Source organism: Lipotes vexillifer, unplaced genomic scaffold (assembly GCF_000442215.2).
Source record: "Lipotes vexillifer unplaced genomic scaffold, Lipotes_vexillifer_v1.1 scaffold2000, whole genome shotgun sequence".
NCBI lineage: Eukaryota > Metazoa > Chordata > Mammalia > Artiodactyla > Lipotidae > Lipotes > Lipotes vexillifer.
The window spans coordinates 1-17168 of NW_006770731.1; the positions used below are offsets into that span (position 1 = coordinate 1).

Below are 17168 nucleotides of genomic sequence, written 5' to 3' on the forward strand. Positions count from 1 at the left end.
CTACTGAAGCCCACGTGCCTAGAGCCCGTGCTCTGCAACAAGAGAAGCCACCACAATGAGAAGTCCGTGCACTGCAACGAAGAGTAGCCCCCGCTTACCACAACTAGAAAAAGCCCGCATGCAGCAACAAAGACCCAACGCAGCGAAAAATAAATATATAAATAAATTTATGGGAAAAAAAAGACAAAAGTGTTGTGAGCATGTGAGGATAAGGGAACCCTTGTACACTGTTGGTGGGAATGTAAATTGGTACAGCTACTATAGAAAACACTACAACAATTCCTCAAAAAATTAAAAATAGAACTACCATACGACCCAGCAATTCCACCTCTGGGTACATATCCAGAGAAATGAAAACAGGACATTGAAGAGACATATACAGTCCTATGTTTATTGCTGCATTATTCACAATAGCCAAGAGATGGAAACAACCTAAGTGTCCATCAACAGATGAATGGATAACATAAATATTATCTTTTATATATATATATATAGTTTATATATATATAGCTTTATACACATACACACACAATGGAGTATTATTCAGCCATAAGAAAGGAGGAAATCCTACATCTCTATCATGCTACACCTATTTATGTATTGCAGTATATAAATACATCAAATCAACACACTGTACACCTTAAACTTACACAATTTATATGTTAATTATACCTCAATAAAAATAAATTTTTAAAAACCTACTCTGTTGACTTTAGGAAAAGGCCCAGCACTGCCCTTAGCTGCCTCATTTGAGAGGGCCTCTTAAATCAAGAATTCTACGTCTAGGCCCTCCTGTAGCTGTGTCCCCATCTGCAGGGCCAATAGGATATGACCATATGGAGCCCATTTCATTCCATTCAAGGTCATGTTCAAGGTACCTGGGACTCAAATTTCCTGCCTAGACAGCTCAGCTTCCATGGCCTGCATGAGCCTCTTCAGTCAGGCCCATTTTCCCAGAAACACACCCTAATATCTAAGGGTGGCCAAGAGGTGGCTATTTGCAGGGGGATAAAACTTAGGCATGTAGGCTGAAGAATCTACAAATGTTCCTTAGTGGCTCGTAAGAGATGGAGTGGTGGAAGAGGAGAGGAATGGGCCGTGGGCTGGCTGTCTCCTGGCTGCCACCTTCTGACATGGAATTCTGAGAAGTCTGAAAATTCTGAAAGCCAAGCTGTCTGTGCATGTTGTTGTGAACATAATTTAATATCTTGTTAGCTTGATTTTATTACATAAAAATATTTTCACCTATTGCCTCAGGCCCTGAAAATGTTAGGGGAGGACCTAGGAAGGAGAAAGGTAGTGATTGCTAAGTGGATTTCAGGCAGAGTCCTTGTTAATAGAGATGCCACAAGGAAGTCCTGATCAGTTGTAGGTTAAGTCACTTACAGCTACCTCCATCTTCTTTAGCCCGTGGACACTTAACATTCCATATCTAATCTGTTTCTTCCTGAAGTTTGAGTCAACCAGGACAACAGAAAGTTCTAGAATCACTTTGTAGGTTCCTAGAAGCCAGAAGACTAATCCTAATTCCTCTGTTTCTTACAGAGTTACATCTTATGGTCTTCTAAGCCTGTGGCACTGTATGTAGGCTTATCTGAGTAAAAAACTGACGTTGACTGAGATCATAAAGGCAGTGTAGTATAGTGTTTAAGAACACAACTCTATCATCAGACTGCTTAGGTGCAGTTCCTAGATTGTGAGTCAATTAATGTCCCTAAGCACAGTGACAATATGCTGGACCTGGTTTGCACCAGCTCAATGAGAGCCCATTATATGTTTATCTTCCCAACTCCATGTTCAGTCACATCACATTGGTAGTCTGCTATTGGCCATGGTGGAAGCATTTACACCACAGAAATTGGTTCAAATTAGTTTCTGTTTTTTAACTTAGTAATCACAATAGTTCCCACATTATAGGGGAGCTAGGATGAGAATGTGTGTGTGCGAGTGTGTGTGTATGTGTATGTATATGTGTGTGTGTATAATCATGTAGCAAATGCTCAATAAGTGCTACCAGTTATTAATACATGGTCAGAATGTACTAAGGCCAGAGTTTATAAGGCAGAGGAAACAAACTTTGGAAACAAGAGACATACACTTCCATTACATATAAAGTGTTGGTATAAGATCTTTGAGTACATCTTTCCAATCCTATTCCTTTGAAACTTATTTCATACTGGTTTTGTGGTCTTTCTCAGTAGAGGAAGCAGAAGAAAAAAAAAAAAGCTAAGATAAGATTAGACAGGAATCCTAACTGGTCAAGCCTTTTGTGGTAAAGCATAAGTGTCAGCAGAGAGCTCTGAATTTGTAAAAGCTTGTTTTTAACCTCTAACAGCCAAGAGATAGAGCCTATAAACTTGTAGGAGCTACTGAAGAGCAGCAGTACGTGAACCTGTTGAAAGTTATCATCACCTCTCATTATAGCAATGCCTCATATTTGTACAGTGCTTCATTTTCACATATATTCTGGGTTATTTCCATAACAGCCCTGTGAAGTGGTAGATGTGGAAATAAGCTTACAAACAAAGCCATTTGCTCAAACGTATGGTTAACTGAGTTTCAACACAAGTTGACTCTAAGTGTAAGATACTTTGAACTAGAAATACAACCTCAGCACCCCCATGTTTTGAAGGGGTTTATCTACAAACCAAACATTAGGATTTAGTAGTCAGTTTTTCCTCCCAGTTGATATAATTCCAACTAAAGCACAATATCTTGATATTCAATTAGCCTTTTAGGGCTTTTCATCTATGTGGATGTATTATTCTAGTTATTCTCATGTAACACTGATATGATAGCAGCATCCATTTTACAACAGTTGATGAAAGCCTAGAGAAATGAAGGACTTGCCTAAAATAAGGAGCAGGAAAACCCAAGGGTAACCTTCTACGAATCACACTGTACTCCTTATCGGATTTTCAGCACAAAATACAAAAGTCCTTTTTCTCACCTGATACAAATTCTCCTTAAGCTCCTCAGTTTCCGAAGGGCTAAGCCCATTTCTTTTGCCTTGGAAGATGAAGGGTCCTCCAAATCCATCTAATGACCCTCAATGTACTGACAAATTCAGGAGTGTCATCAAACATTACTAGAAATGAGGCCCATTAAGAAGGGCCTAGTTGGGACTTCCCTAGTGGTGCAGTGGTTAAGAATCCACCTGCCAATGTAAGGGACATGGGTTCGATCCCTGGTCTGGGAAGATCCCACATGCTGTGGAGTAACTAAGCCCGTGCACCACAACTACTGAGCCTGCACTCTAGATCCCGAGCCACAACTACTGAAGCCCGTGCACCTACAGCCTGTGATCCGCAACAAGAGAAGTCCCCACAATAAGAAGCCCGTGCACCGCAACAAAGAGTAGCTCCTGCTCGGCGCAACTAGAGAAAGCCCGCGCACAGCAACGGGCCCAATACAGCCAAAAATAAACAAATAAAATATATTTATGAAAAAAAAAGAAGGGCCTAGTCATTTTACCAAGTTTCTTGCTCAATTAGTATTCACTAACAAGTCAGGTTTTGACTTATTTCTGGAAATCACATTTCGGATACAATGGGACAGCAGAGATCTGCTAATCTAGATGAGTTAGATAAAAGCTATTCCTGCAGGACTAATTTTAGGGCTTCCTCTACGCCTGGCAACTAAACACAGATCCTCAAGGACCGAAGCTCCTCTTTCTAGTGACCATCTTCCTAAAATGAGCCTGTCTTATTTCCAAGGGGACTGACCCTAGGGAAGACGGACAGGTACTTCGTAAGTTGTAACAGTTGAGTAACTACTGTTCCCCAGATTTTCGTGGAAGTGACTGATTCCAGTTCTACTACTGTGTAGCTGGATCAAGCTTGTTTTCTTTGATTTGAAAAAGGGGTTCCACCTCCCCTTTTCTAAGGCTCCAGATATTGCAATCCACGTATGTAACTAACGTAAGAGCAAGAGCTGAGTATCAGCTGGAAACTGAGTGGGTCATTTTTTTCTACTAGCATAATTTGTAATTCTACCTTAGAGTACAGTAAGAGAAAGTACTCCTAGGAAAAGTATTATTAAGGACAATTAATATTGCTCCCTCAGTTCACTGCTACTCCTAAACATCTGACAGTTCAAGTTGTGATGTGATTTCTTAAAATTAAAAAAATGTTTTCTTGAACACCAAGCCACCTAATCCTTAGATTAGCTCTTGTTACACTGCACAGATGGCTACATAAAATGGTCTCTCTCCATTCTTATATTCTTAAAAAAAAAAAAAAAAAAAAAAAAAACCTATTTGTGTGGTACTTCATAATATACAAGTGTTCACATATATACTATCTCATGTAACCTTCACAGAAAGCAAATATTTTCATCACTTAACATGAGAATACTGATCCTTGTCCCAGGTGATATTACTGGTAATGGGGAGTTTCAGAAATAGAACTTGGGACCTCTGAGCCCAGTATTCTTTTATTTCATATACCAAGCCACCCTTAAGTATAAAAGATTTTGATCCAAAGCATTTCTATTTGTTCAGAAAAAAAATTTTTTTTAAATCTACTACAAAAATTCACAAAAGATAAAATTACTCGCCATCAAAGCCTTACTGGTGGTACACTGATTTCCGGAGTCACAGAGTTGGGTCTCAGCATGTTCAGCACCACGTGGGTGTGTTCCACACCTACACAATCACTGCCCCACAGCTTTCCAACCAAATCAAGTGCATTACAAGAGAGGCAAGATAATACATTACCACAGACCTGAATAAACGACCTCACAAAGTGAAAGAGACTTTTCTGAAAGCTTACCTGAGTGCAAGCTGATTCCATCCTCTGACTGGGAACTGGTAATGGAATATTAAGAAGCCCAAACTGAGATTCCTGCTATGAAACTAACAACACAAAATACTGTAATTTTAGAAAAGTTTGTAAAAGATTGCTGATTGGCTATGTTCAAACTATCAGTGGCTGGAAGCTACATACTGAAAACTTAAATACCAGAAATCCATTTGAACTTTAAGAAGTTTGGGGACTGTGAACATGGCAGGCAGAAAGAGAATCTGTACATCTAAATTTCAAGAAAAGGTCTGAGAGCACTGTCCTATTGAGAAAAGCATTACAATGTGATGACTATTCAAAGTCTTCCAGTTGGCATTCTGGTTAGGATTGTAGGATCTTTCTCTAAAATGTGTTTCTTATATGTGAAAAGAATTTTAAAATTATAATATATTAAGTGCAAGCAAACTGTTACCTTCTTAGGGTATTAAAATTGATTAAAAGAATGTTAATTGTAATCCTCTACTTCAAAAGAAATAATGAACATGGCTGTTCTTTTCTTGTTGCCTTTGGGGCAACTTTCCTATTCTTTGGTAGCACTAGAGGCCCCCAGAACCTGTAAACCAGATCTCTAAGTAAATAATTTCCTAGCATTTTTTTAATGAATCAAAAATAAGATTCCTACTGGGACTTCCCTGGTGGTCCAGTGGTTATGACTCTGTGCCTCCAATGCACGGGGTGTGGGTTCGATCCCTGGTCGGGGAACTGTGATCCCAAATGCCTCGTAACCAAAAAAAAAAAAAAAGAGAGAGAGACTCCCAGTTATTTTTCCCAAACTTGTAAGGTCCCTAGCTGCCTAGCAATCGGCAAGATAATAGCAGGAAAGCAAGAACTAGTTTCTTGCCTCTGTCTTGGGGCGGGGTGTGTGTGGGGGGAATCTCAATGGGAATCCCATCACTAAACCATCAAATGAGGCAAAGCCAATGGCTTTTTACCTAGACTTATGCCCAAGATTCAGGCATAATACCACCACCTCGGGCGCTATGTCATGTTTGAAACAACTTGGTTCTCACAGCCACTGAGCAGCTGAAGCTATGAACAGAGCTCCATTCTCTCCAATGTACTTAATCGTACACCGTTTTCTAATTATAAAATATAACAATGCCAATGTTGAAATACCAGGATTGTGGGAAAGACGTTTAAAAAGCATTGCCCGACAAAATGGAAAGATGAAAAATTGTGCACTTCACAGATTTTCATTCACTCATTCAAGCACCTTCCTTTCCATGTGGTTCAAGTGGTAGAGGTTACAGTCTATCAGTACTAGCACAGAACAGAATGAATCAACGCTCTTACAATATTGAAAGACAAGGACCATCCCTAACACTACTTTCCTTTAGTTCCTCCTCCTAAATTTTAAGTCATCCATTCCTTCAATATGCAATATCTCAGCATCATTGCAACAATATTTTATATCTAGAGATTTTCTAAACTTTGTAGGGAACTGGATCAATAAACCAGAAGATGGCTTCTACCAATGAATTTTAATTTTTTTGGCTTAAATGATACTAAACAATGGGTATTTCTGAGGTTTACTGCAAGTTAATTATTGTCTGCAAAACTGAGTATTCTTCCTCTACACAAATGAGGGCAACCAATAATCTTTAACTTCTCATTCAAAAAGAAAACAACCAAACAATAAACACAAAACAAGAAATTAGCCAGAAAGCTATGGCTTGTTTCCCACTCAGAAAAAAACTATAACAGGTAACAAATAAGGTACAATTCCTGTAAGTGGGTATTTTTTTAAATTATAAGGTTTTCATTTCTAAAAGAGTGAAGAGCTGCAACACTTTTCTAGTCAGCTTAATCTGTCAGAAGATTTCATATCAATATTGACAGCCTCAGTACTTTCTTTTTTGCTATTACATAGTCAACTTTTAAAAGGCAGTTCCTCACATTAAATCCATGTGTTCTTAAAAATGTAGACTAAAGTTAAATGGGCAAAGATAAAGGTCCACACTGCATTTTTGGGGAGGGGAGGGAAAGTTGTTTCCAAAAAGCAAAAACTCTTTGGTGAGAAGTATTTTACAAACACTTACCAATTTTATTCTTTCACAATTGGATACATCAACTTGAATCCCATGAGCAGCTGGATTTGCCACATCTCATGATTTCCAACCTTAATCATAATTATGTTTTCTCTTTTTCTAGTCATTTATATAAATGGTGGGCAAGAATGCAATAACTATTTTAGTGATTACATGAATTCTATACTAAGACAGTGTTACCCTGCTAAACTGAATTTTTGACTCACAGACATTATCACCATGAGATAACTTATTTATTTGCCTGCTGATATTAAAAAAAATCTTTTGTATATAATAGGCAATTATGAGGTGTCAACTTTTGAAAACTGAATATATAAAAATAGAGAACTGCCTGAAGTAATTACAATCAATAATTTTAGAGCTGGAAGGAAATTTAGAAATCATCCTAATCCTAACTTCCTAGATAATAAAAAAGTCAGATGGAAAGACTTGGTTGGCTAAAATCACACTTCCCATGAGTGCCAGAGCTAGAATTAGAATTTGGGTCTAATATTCCAGGTCAATTATTCCTCACACTATACAATACTCATAGTTAAGAATAAATTACTTAAAAATTCATTTCCCAACAGATCTTTGTTAGTTTAAGAAAATCAAACTAAACAAAAATGTTCAAAATCTGGCATCTACTCTTCCTTCCTGGAAAGTTCATGCTGTTGAATAAATGACAGTTAAACTTTGGAAAGACAAAAGGTCAGGATCAAGGAAATGGACAATTTAAAGTGGATAAATTCAGTATCTGAGCATAATCCTTTTCTCTAGTCCTGAAACAGGTTGACTGCAACACAAATTCTTAGATATCTGCCACTTACCTTTCAGGCTTATAGATAGGGTTGTAGTAACAGATCTCAAGATGTGGAGTTGATTCAATGACAAAATTCATTTGAGCACTTTCCTTCATGGTTACTGCAACCACAAAATCAATTTCTCTCAAAAGAGGTTTCAGCCTCAGAGGGCTCACATATAATCTCAATCAGTGAAAATAATAGGCAGCTTTCTGTTTATTCTTTAAATTATCTTAGATGGAAAGAAAAAAGGGATTAAAACAAAAATTAACCTAGGAAAAATTTTGTCACTGACATAGATTATCTAGACATCAGCTCATAATGCACTGGGAGATCTACAGTATACTATATGGTATATTTAAGGCACAAAGCTTTATGAGGTTTGAGGTGGCTGCTTACAACAGGAGCTTAAAGAAAGAGATGAAAAAAAGATACTTTATAAAAGCAGCAGAATTTAATAAAATTTTAATTGCAAGGAGTAAATCAAAATGAAAATTTGAAAAGTTAAAGCATATTTGTGTTTATTTATAGATTGTTATCACATGAATTATAAAGAAAAAAAATATCAGAATGGAACTGGATAGATGTATTCATGCTATGGCTAAGAAAAAACAATGTTCCTACATATTATGGTTAGTGAGAACATTATCAGTATAAGAGGGAATTGTGATTATTTAAAAATATGTAGAACTGACTTAATCTGTGCTTTAGAAACAACTGTATATAGTGTTACAAGCTGAAAAGACTTCAAAAGAATACCAAATATACACCTGTGTATAAGAATTCAGAAAAGGCTGCATTCTGTAAAGTCAATCAGCTGCATTAAAAATGACACAAATCCAAAACAAGATGCATGTTATATAAAAAAGGACTTTGTAAGATTTGCTTGCTGCATTAAATCCACAGTTTAATCCACGAAATTTCCTTTTAATTATCATTTAGACAGAAGCATGCAAATAGTTCTAGGATCTACTTAAGAGTCTTCCCCAAATCCACTACGGCTACATATTCCCTTTTCAGGAGCTAAGCAGGTATTCGGGCAGCTGCTTCCTCCTCTGCATCTGCTCGGTTTGCGTTAATTTCTGCAAGTGTTCGGCCAAACCGTGCCCATTCATCATTTCGGGGGACAGCAATCTGCTGTTAAAAGAAATACAATGTTTTATGTACACTGAAATAAAAGATCATCTTACCTACTATTATTCAGTGTTTTCAAATACTTTTCCCATTAAAAAGTAATAATTGACCTGAATGGCCTTTCCATAATTACAGAGACTATAGCAATGATTTATAACATTTCAAAACAAAAGACAGTGTTTGGGAAGTGTGTTGTGACAGCCTCAGAAATGATTTTGCTATTATCATCATCCGTGCAAGAGAGAATGACAACGATGCTCTGTAAATATAACTCCTATGCACTATCTCATGGATTTTGCTGGTGGGCAGGAAGTCCTGAAAAATTTTTACTTCTTGCACCATTCCTAGTATAAAATAATTTGTGAAGCATGGTTCATAAGATCTGGTTTCTTGTGTTTATTTTTGTTTGGAACCTAAGATAACCCTTCCTGATATCTTAATCCATCTTCATCAAAAGGTATGCTACTTCTTACCACTTTAGTGATGTACCAATAGCAAAAGGGGAAAGGAGATTTGTGATACTTTTGCCTCACTAAAGCAGTCCAATAACCAAAAATTTTTGACAGCTGTCATTATAATATTTGAGGAATCTGGCATGCCACATTAGGGCACAAAACATTCAGTGTGGCAAATGGATGTGCCTGCTTCTAAATCTACCGTATGACTTTAGACTAGATTGGACAGTGATACCCAATATGGTAGCTACCAGACAAATGTGACTATTTACATTTAAATTACTTAAAATTAAATAAAATAAAAAATTCAGTTCTTCAGTTGTTCTAGCCACATTTTAAGTGTTCAATAGCCAAATGTGGCCAGTGGCTACCACGTTGGATAGTGCAGATACAGAGTAGTTCAACTGGCTGTTCTAAATGATTCACTCTACCTCCCTCCAGATCTAACTGCTAGAGGCTGTGGGGTTTCCAGAGTGAATGGGGAATCATAAGGCATAGCAAAAGAAAGAGTGAATAAGGTGCTAGCCAGGACTAAAACATGAGGAAATCACTCCTGAGCATCATGTACAGTCAACCCAAACAGTAAAGATGAGAGAGCTGCAAGTCATCCTGTTGGGTTCAATAATAATGGCTTTGCAACAAGGCTCAAGGAGTCAAGATTGACATTTCACATAGTTACCAGAGAACTCTTAAAAGATACTACTTTTGATTTCCACTACCTGGCCCAAAGAAATCTATGAATACAGAAAAAAAAATCTTATCTCAATAACAATTCTGTAAAGCCCCCAAATCCAACTATAACTCTGAATTTCTTCTGCCTGAAGAATTTCTAATTTCCAGCAATGCATGCTTGAAGTACTTCCAACATATGATACTACCCTCAAAATCTGCTGCATGGGGACACAGGACATTCAGTTTAGAAAGAAAATTAATCTCAAGAGTTGCTTCTATAGTGAAAAGTAAGTTTTATCAATTCATGAACTTCAAAGACTAGTTTTTGCCACAAAGATACTGCCACCGCAATGCTGTGAAAGCTAAATAGATGTGTCAAAATTATAGGCAGTGAGCCTCATACCTCTCCCACATCATATATAACAATCTGTCCTTCAGAATCACCCACGGCAATCTCTCTTCCAGAATGGGTCCATCTTACACGATTAAGAGCAGGATTACCCTCCACAGAAATGCTGGCAGTTGGCACCTAAAGTCATTTAAAATATAGTGCAGTGTTAAAAGTTTCATCAGGACTTCTATAAACATGTAAAACTAATTCTTCTTTCTTTCAATCTGGCTACATTTTTAAAAACAAATATGAAACTAGATAGAGAATTTTCCTGACTTTCTTCCTGTTCAGTGATACATTCTGAAGGACATTATAGTCAATCCTTGAAAATGGTTTGGGAAAATAACTTAAGTTCTTATATAAGAAATTTTCACATGACTGGATACATCATTTTGAAAGATCTTCTCTTTAATAAAGGATTCTTTGTTGTTTTAACTTCTTTAAGAAGTCAAGGCATTTGAAAACAGATGGCCAAAACCTCACTTAAAGAAACATCTCAAAAGCCCTCATAAACAGATTATGGTTCAATTTTAGAGGACAGGAATTACTTTTGTAGCTTGCATCTCTGTTAGCTAAAACCTGTGATTTGATCCACAGTTGCCAGAAACAGTTCATACTAAAGATGCAGTATGGGTCTTTCCAAAGCCCCTGTTCCCATGAACTGTCTGGAGCAGGGCAGGATGATGTCACCAACACAGTGGCACCATCCCCTGGAATCTGACTGTACCCTCTGCTGTGCTAAGGAAAAAGAAATTATTTGCCACGCATGGAGCAAACCTTCAATGTTTGACTCAGAACAGTATCACAATAATTTTTAAGTTTTTGAAATCTGATTAAAAATAATCCTGGGCTTCCCTGGTGGCGCAGTGCTTGAGAGTCCGCCTGCCGATGCAGGAGACGCGGGTTCGTGCCCCGTTTCGGGAAGATCCCACATGCCGCGGAGCGGCTGGGCCCGTGAGCCATGGCCACTGAGCCTGCGCGTCCGGAGCCTGTGCTCCGCAAATGGGAGAGGCCACAACAGTGAGAGGCCCGCATAACGCAAGGAAAAAATAAATAAATAAATAAATAAAAAATAATCCTACTATTTGACACGAGTCATCCTCAAATGATTAATTTAAACTTCTAGAGTGCCAGAATTGTTCTAAGAGAAAAATTATAACTTAGATATTTTCTGAGTTAGCAAATTACAGAAAAGATCCAAATTTTACTGTGACCACAAATGTCTAACACCAAAATCCAAATTAAGAAAAAAAAACTGGTCTCATTTGAAGTAACTAGAAATGTATAATCAAGTCCAGTCATCTAGCCAGTCAATACCTTTCCCTAGCAGTATCTCAATGTTCCTCTTCAAACTACTATAGCACGAGTTAGCACAGTGTTAAAATTCTATAATTTCCTTGTCCTGTATAACCAACTAATTTACTTCAAGGGATTTTGGACACTTGCCACTAGAAATATGAAGAGATGTGGGAAAGAGTGGGCTGTGGGGGAAGGCACCAAGAGACTTTCTCCTCAAAAACTTTTATTGGCAGAACTGCTAACATTACTTCTTACCACCACACAGCAATACAGAACTCTAAGAACACTTCAAGCCTCTCCACATTGGTAAAAATAAACCTGGTTAAACATAAATAATAGCTGCAGTTAAATTTCATTCCTAATAACTCATTTTAGTATAGCAGTTAGGAAATTTGATGATTTCTATATTAATTTTATAGTAACAGTAACACTGTTTTCAGTGTTTCATGGAACAAATCATCAAAATACGTTTTGCTTCATTCAAATAAGTCAGCCTAAGACTAATATTTATGGATAATATACAATTCTATCAAGGCTAAGAGAAAATTTAGAAATTCAGAATTAAGGCTAAGATATGTCAACAATCTGAAACTATCTGCTTTCTAGCCTATGAATCAAAAATATCCCAGTTGCCTTATGAATGAGACTTTGTCAGGACATTAGAGACAGGATAGTGCTATTTAGAAGTAAAAGGAAATGCCCCAGTCCTCTTGGCAACAATATTTCTCCCTTCAGTTCTGCACAGCATGGTGTTTATTATTTAGGGTACAAAGCTTATTTGGTTTCTTTGTGATGAAGCTACAATCACAGAGTCCTTTTACATTTCTTGGGATAAAAGGAATTTCACAAATTATTCAATAAATCTCCAATTTTCTATTTTTCAGTGCAATTTTTCTTATTTTCCTGCTCACCTCTGTGTCATTATTGAGATTCCACAAATCCAGCCTACCCATGCCATCCACACAGGCAAACAGGGCTGGGTGGGTGGGTGACCACATAACATCATAAACATAGTCTGAATTATCTTCAAATGAGTACAAAGGCTTGTTATTCTGAAAGGGAAAAGTTGATTTTTAGCACAGTCAAAATATGACATACATTCAACAGGTATGATAACATTTTATGATACTTAACTCAGCCTAGAAAAAGTTCCTATAATTTGTTTCACTAAAGAATTACCTGGAGTTATGAACTAAGAATCAATGACTGTGGTTCCCTGGTGGCGCAGTGGTTAAAAATCTGCCTGCTAATGCAGGGGACATAGGTTCGATCACTGGCCTGGGAAGATCCCACATGCCGCGAAGCAGCTAAGCCCGTGTGCCACAACTACTAAGCCTGTGCTCTAGAGCCTGTGAGCCACAACTACTGAAGCCCATGAGCCTAGAGCCCATGTTCCGTAACAAGAGAAGCCACCGCAATGAGAAGCCCATGCACTGCAACGAAGAGGAGCCCCCGCTCACTGCAACTAGAGAAAGCCTGCGCGCAGCAACAAAGACCCAACACAGCCAAAAATAAATAAATTAAATAAATTAATTAAAAAACAAAATCAATGACTGGATTGCATTTTCTGTTTAACTTGTAGACACCATACTGTTTTAAAAAAGGAAGAGAATGTGCTTTAAAAACATTTCAATGAGAGGATTCTGGAAAGATGGGAGCAATGGCAGTGTACTTTTTGAATCTCCTCTAAATCTCCCCATAAACCCAGACAAAGCAATGAGGATAGCAAAACCAAAGATTCACAGACAACATCTACAACAAAATCAGGAGACAAAGATCCAAATGTAAGCAGGTGGAAACAATACTTGGACTACTATGAGATCTGCACAGTACATCTGTACGGGAAGAAGTATGGGAAGGCACGAGGGCTTCTGACAGCTGGAGAATAGAAGAGCCTCACAGTCCACAGCGGGTGCTCACTGTACAGTGTGGGGGTCAGTCTGAGAGCAGGAGCAGAGACTGGGAGGGAGTTCAACAGAATTCGATTTATAAATAATTGCAGGCAGACTCCAGTGTGGTATAAGTAAGGTCTAACGATGCAGTCTGAGCCTGATAAACTTGGAAAATTAACAAATCAAAGCTCCCTTTTCAAGACAGTCTCACCAAAAAGAAACTGCCAGGAATAGAATCCAAGTTGTGGAATATGGCACAATAGGGACAAAGCAAAGAGAAGGTTCAGATAAAGGTGGTGGAGAGGAACGGTAAAAGGTACATTTCAGAAAGTACAAGATAGAGGGATATATACCCACTTTGCAAAAAACCCAGAAGAGCTTTAACCTAGACTATGAAACCAGAAAAGCTAACCTTGCCATTCCCTTCCTCTTAAATGTAGAGAAAAACTCATTTCACTACTAGACAATAACCAACAAAAATGAGTACAATGGTTTTGTTATACTCCTCTTTCTGCTTTTGAATCTAGTGGGAATTTTCTATAATAAAAAGTTTAAAATTATAAATTAAAAATTTTCACAGTAAATGTCAACTGCATGATTATCTTAATAGCCAAAAATGTCTGTTTGTAATTAAGAAAACAAAAATTTTAACAAAACTTATAAGTAAGCTAAAAACAGAAACTAAGAGGTTTTTTTTCCTTCTTAAGATCATTATTTTCCTATAACTCTCCTTGGCAACAATGCCAAGTGAAGTCTCCCTCTGAGGTAGTTTTCAACTTGGGATGAGTATCACAATCATCTGCAGAGTTTTTAAAAACTCCAGATGCAGGGCCCCACCCTCAATGTACTTCATCAGTCTTTTTGGTGTTGCTCCACTAGAGATTCTGATGCACAACAACGATTAAGAAACACTGTTTTAAGACCTGTAAATCCTGAGGCAATTGTATACTTCTTCAAGAAAATCCCAATTTTAGGCAATTTTATGGTCTCTCATCGAAGACTTAAAAGAGAAGTTGTTCACAGTCATGTGCACATGCTCGACTCTATAAGAATCTGTATTGGTCTACAAGATTTTTTAAATTAATGTTTTATTTTTAAAGAAGGGATTATCAGAAAAATGGGCAGACTTAAACAGGCACTTCAAGAAATGGCCAATAAACACATGGAAAGGAGCTTAAGATAACCTCTTCAGTCTCAAAGTAATACCAATGAAAACCAAACTGCAATACAACTATACCCATCAGAGTAATTAAAATGAAAAAAAAGGCAGAAAATACCAAGTGTCAGCAAGGTAAGCAAGGAAAACTTTCATATGCCACTGGTGAATTATAAACTGGTAAAACTATTTTAGAAATTTGCTTGGCAGTATCAACTAAAGCAGAGTGCATGTGTACCTTATGGCCAAGTACTTCCCTCCTAAGTATATGCCCAACAGAAATGAGCGCTTGTGGCCATCAAAAGACACCTACAACTATGCTCACAGCAGCATTATCCATAACAACCCCAAACTACAATCAACCCAAATACCATCAGCAGAAGAATGGACAAATTATGGTATATTTACATAAGGGAATAGTATATATCTGAGAGAATAAACAATCTATAACTACTTTCAACAATATGGAATGACTCTCACAAATATAATGTTGAACAAAAGAAGCCAGATATAAATAAGTACATATGATTCCATTTTTTATAAAATATGAAAAATGTTATATACAAATTAGATTAAAACTTACATAAAATTATATCTCAAGTGAAAAAGAAGATTGCTGAATAGCTCAGGAAATTATTAAATATTTCATCTATTAGGTGAACTGTGATGCAGCCAGAGGCAAAAAGCAGGATGCATTATAACTGGGTAAAAGATTATATTAAAAATAAAAATACAATAAATGGCAACATGTTCCCAAATTTTAAATGTAATTAGAAACCTTTGTAATTTTTTTCAAGTTTAATTTAAAAAACACAGTCATCCAAGGATTAACAATTCTTCCCCCTCAAAGAGAAAGAAAGCACACATACAACACCAAAACTGTTTCATAATATATTAATTTTATATATGATACTGCAAATTAAAATCCCAAATGGATCATTTGAAGTACTTTTTAATAGTAATACTTTTTCTTAACTTGAAGAGAACTTCTGCCTAAATGGAAGAGAGGCAGCAGGAAAGAGCTGAAGAGAGGCGTAAGATATAAACTCTTATCTCAGGGCTACCAATAACTAGTTTTAAGGCTTTGGAGAAGTCACTTCATCATTCCAGGCCCCTATTTCCTTATTTACAAAACAAAGGTTATCAGTGGTTCTGAACCTTGACTATACATTGTAATCCCGCTAACCCTGGAGGGATTTTCAAAATTATGCTGTTGCCTGAGTCTCTTTAGATATTATGATTTAATCAGTCTGGGGTGCCAGGTGAGCACTAGAATTTTTAAAAATTGCCAAGGTGATTCTAATGTGACCAAAACTGAGAATTACTGAACTACATGATGTCTAAAGGTCACTGCAGCTCTAAAATTCTTATAAACAAAAGGTTTGCAAACATATTTTTCAAAAGAATGAATCAAAAGAATGTATCATTCTTTGAACAATAGATAGCATTTGAATAATCAAAGGTAACTCATTCTAGTACAGTGAATAAATAAATAAACACTGTATGGTCAAGGGACAAACCATATTTTTTTCTGAGCTCTTTACAGTAATGGGTTAAATAGTGTTCCCCCACTCCCAGCCCCCTGCCAAATTCAAGTCTATGTGGAACCTGTAAATGTGTCGATATTGGAAAAAGGGTCTTTGCAGATGTAATTAAGCTGAGGTTATACTGCTTAGAGTAGGCCCTAAATCTAGCACGACTGTTGTCTTAAAAGAAGAGAGAAATTTGGACAGAGGCAAGTAGGAAAAGCTCCATGCAATGACAGAGGCAGAAACTGGAGTGATGCAGCTGGAAGCCAAAAAGCACAAGATTGCTGGCAACCACCAAAAACTAGAAAAGAGGCATGGAAAGAGGAACAGATTCTTCCTTAGAGCCTCCAAAAGTAACCAACCTTGCTAACACCTTGATTTCAGACTTCTAGCCTCTTGTGAGAGAATAACTTTCTGTTATTTCAAGTTACCCAGTTTGTGGCAATTTGTTACAGCAGCCCCAGGAAACTAATACAGTAATTCTGTATTTTTCTGGGGTAACTGGGGAGTTCTAGACTAATAACCAAAAGAGTCCCTATAGTAAATCCATGAACATAACAGTGAGGTGCTCTCCAGAGAAATGGGAAGTGAGTATGTCCTCACTTGGATCGGCACAGAAATAAACAGATTCTCATTAAAAAGAAACAATTCTAAGGGCGGAAATACCTTCCTATATAACCTGATGGAAGATACTAACTTTTTCAGAAGGAATGTGTCTATTAAAAGCAATGGAAATATACAGAAGCAGTCTTATAAGAAAAATGAAGACTGCCCAATTCAAGCACTGCTCAGGAGACAGCATCTCAGTCAATGGATCCTGAGGATTACCACCCATGGCAGGGTTACCTCTATGTGAAGATGAATGAATCATGCTGTCTTTGCTTGATGCCACTAAACATTCAAATCAGAAATCTTTTGTTCCAATTCCTTGCTAACCAAGCAACCTTCTGATTATAATTTGGCTTCCCGTGTGGGTTGTCTACAGGGAAGCAATGAGCTGGTCAGGCG

The 17168-nt window shown here is 37.3% G+C and overlaps 1 protein-coding gene across 8 annotated transcripts in view; it reads right to left on the minus strand.

Moving 5' to 3' along the window:
- Window positions 1-8131: 8131 nt before the first annotated feature.
- Window positions 8132-17168, minus strand: part of DYNC1I2 (dynein cytoplasmic 1 intermediate chain 2) — a 48810-nt gene continuing 39773 nt past the window's right edge. For 6 of the 8 annotated variants that reach the window (XM_007446335.1, XM_007446338.1, XM_007446333.1 and 3 more), the window contains 3 exons: window positions 12495-12635; window positions 10297-10422; window positions 8137-8769 (listed from right to left, as the gene is read on the minus strand). In XM_007446335.1, the coding sequence (XP_007446397.1) occupies window positions 8656-8769; window positions 10297-10422; window positions 12495-12635 (381 nt within the window). In that variant the 3' untranslated portion in view covers window positions 8137-8655. Of the gene's footprint in view, window positions 8770-10296; window positions 10423-12494; window positions 12636-17168 lie in introns of all 8 variants that reach the window. The other 2 variants (XM_007446337.1, XM_007446339.1) reach the window with 2 other exon arrangements.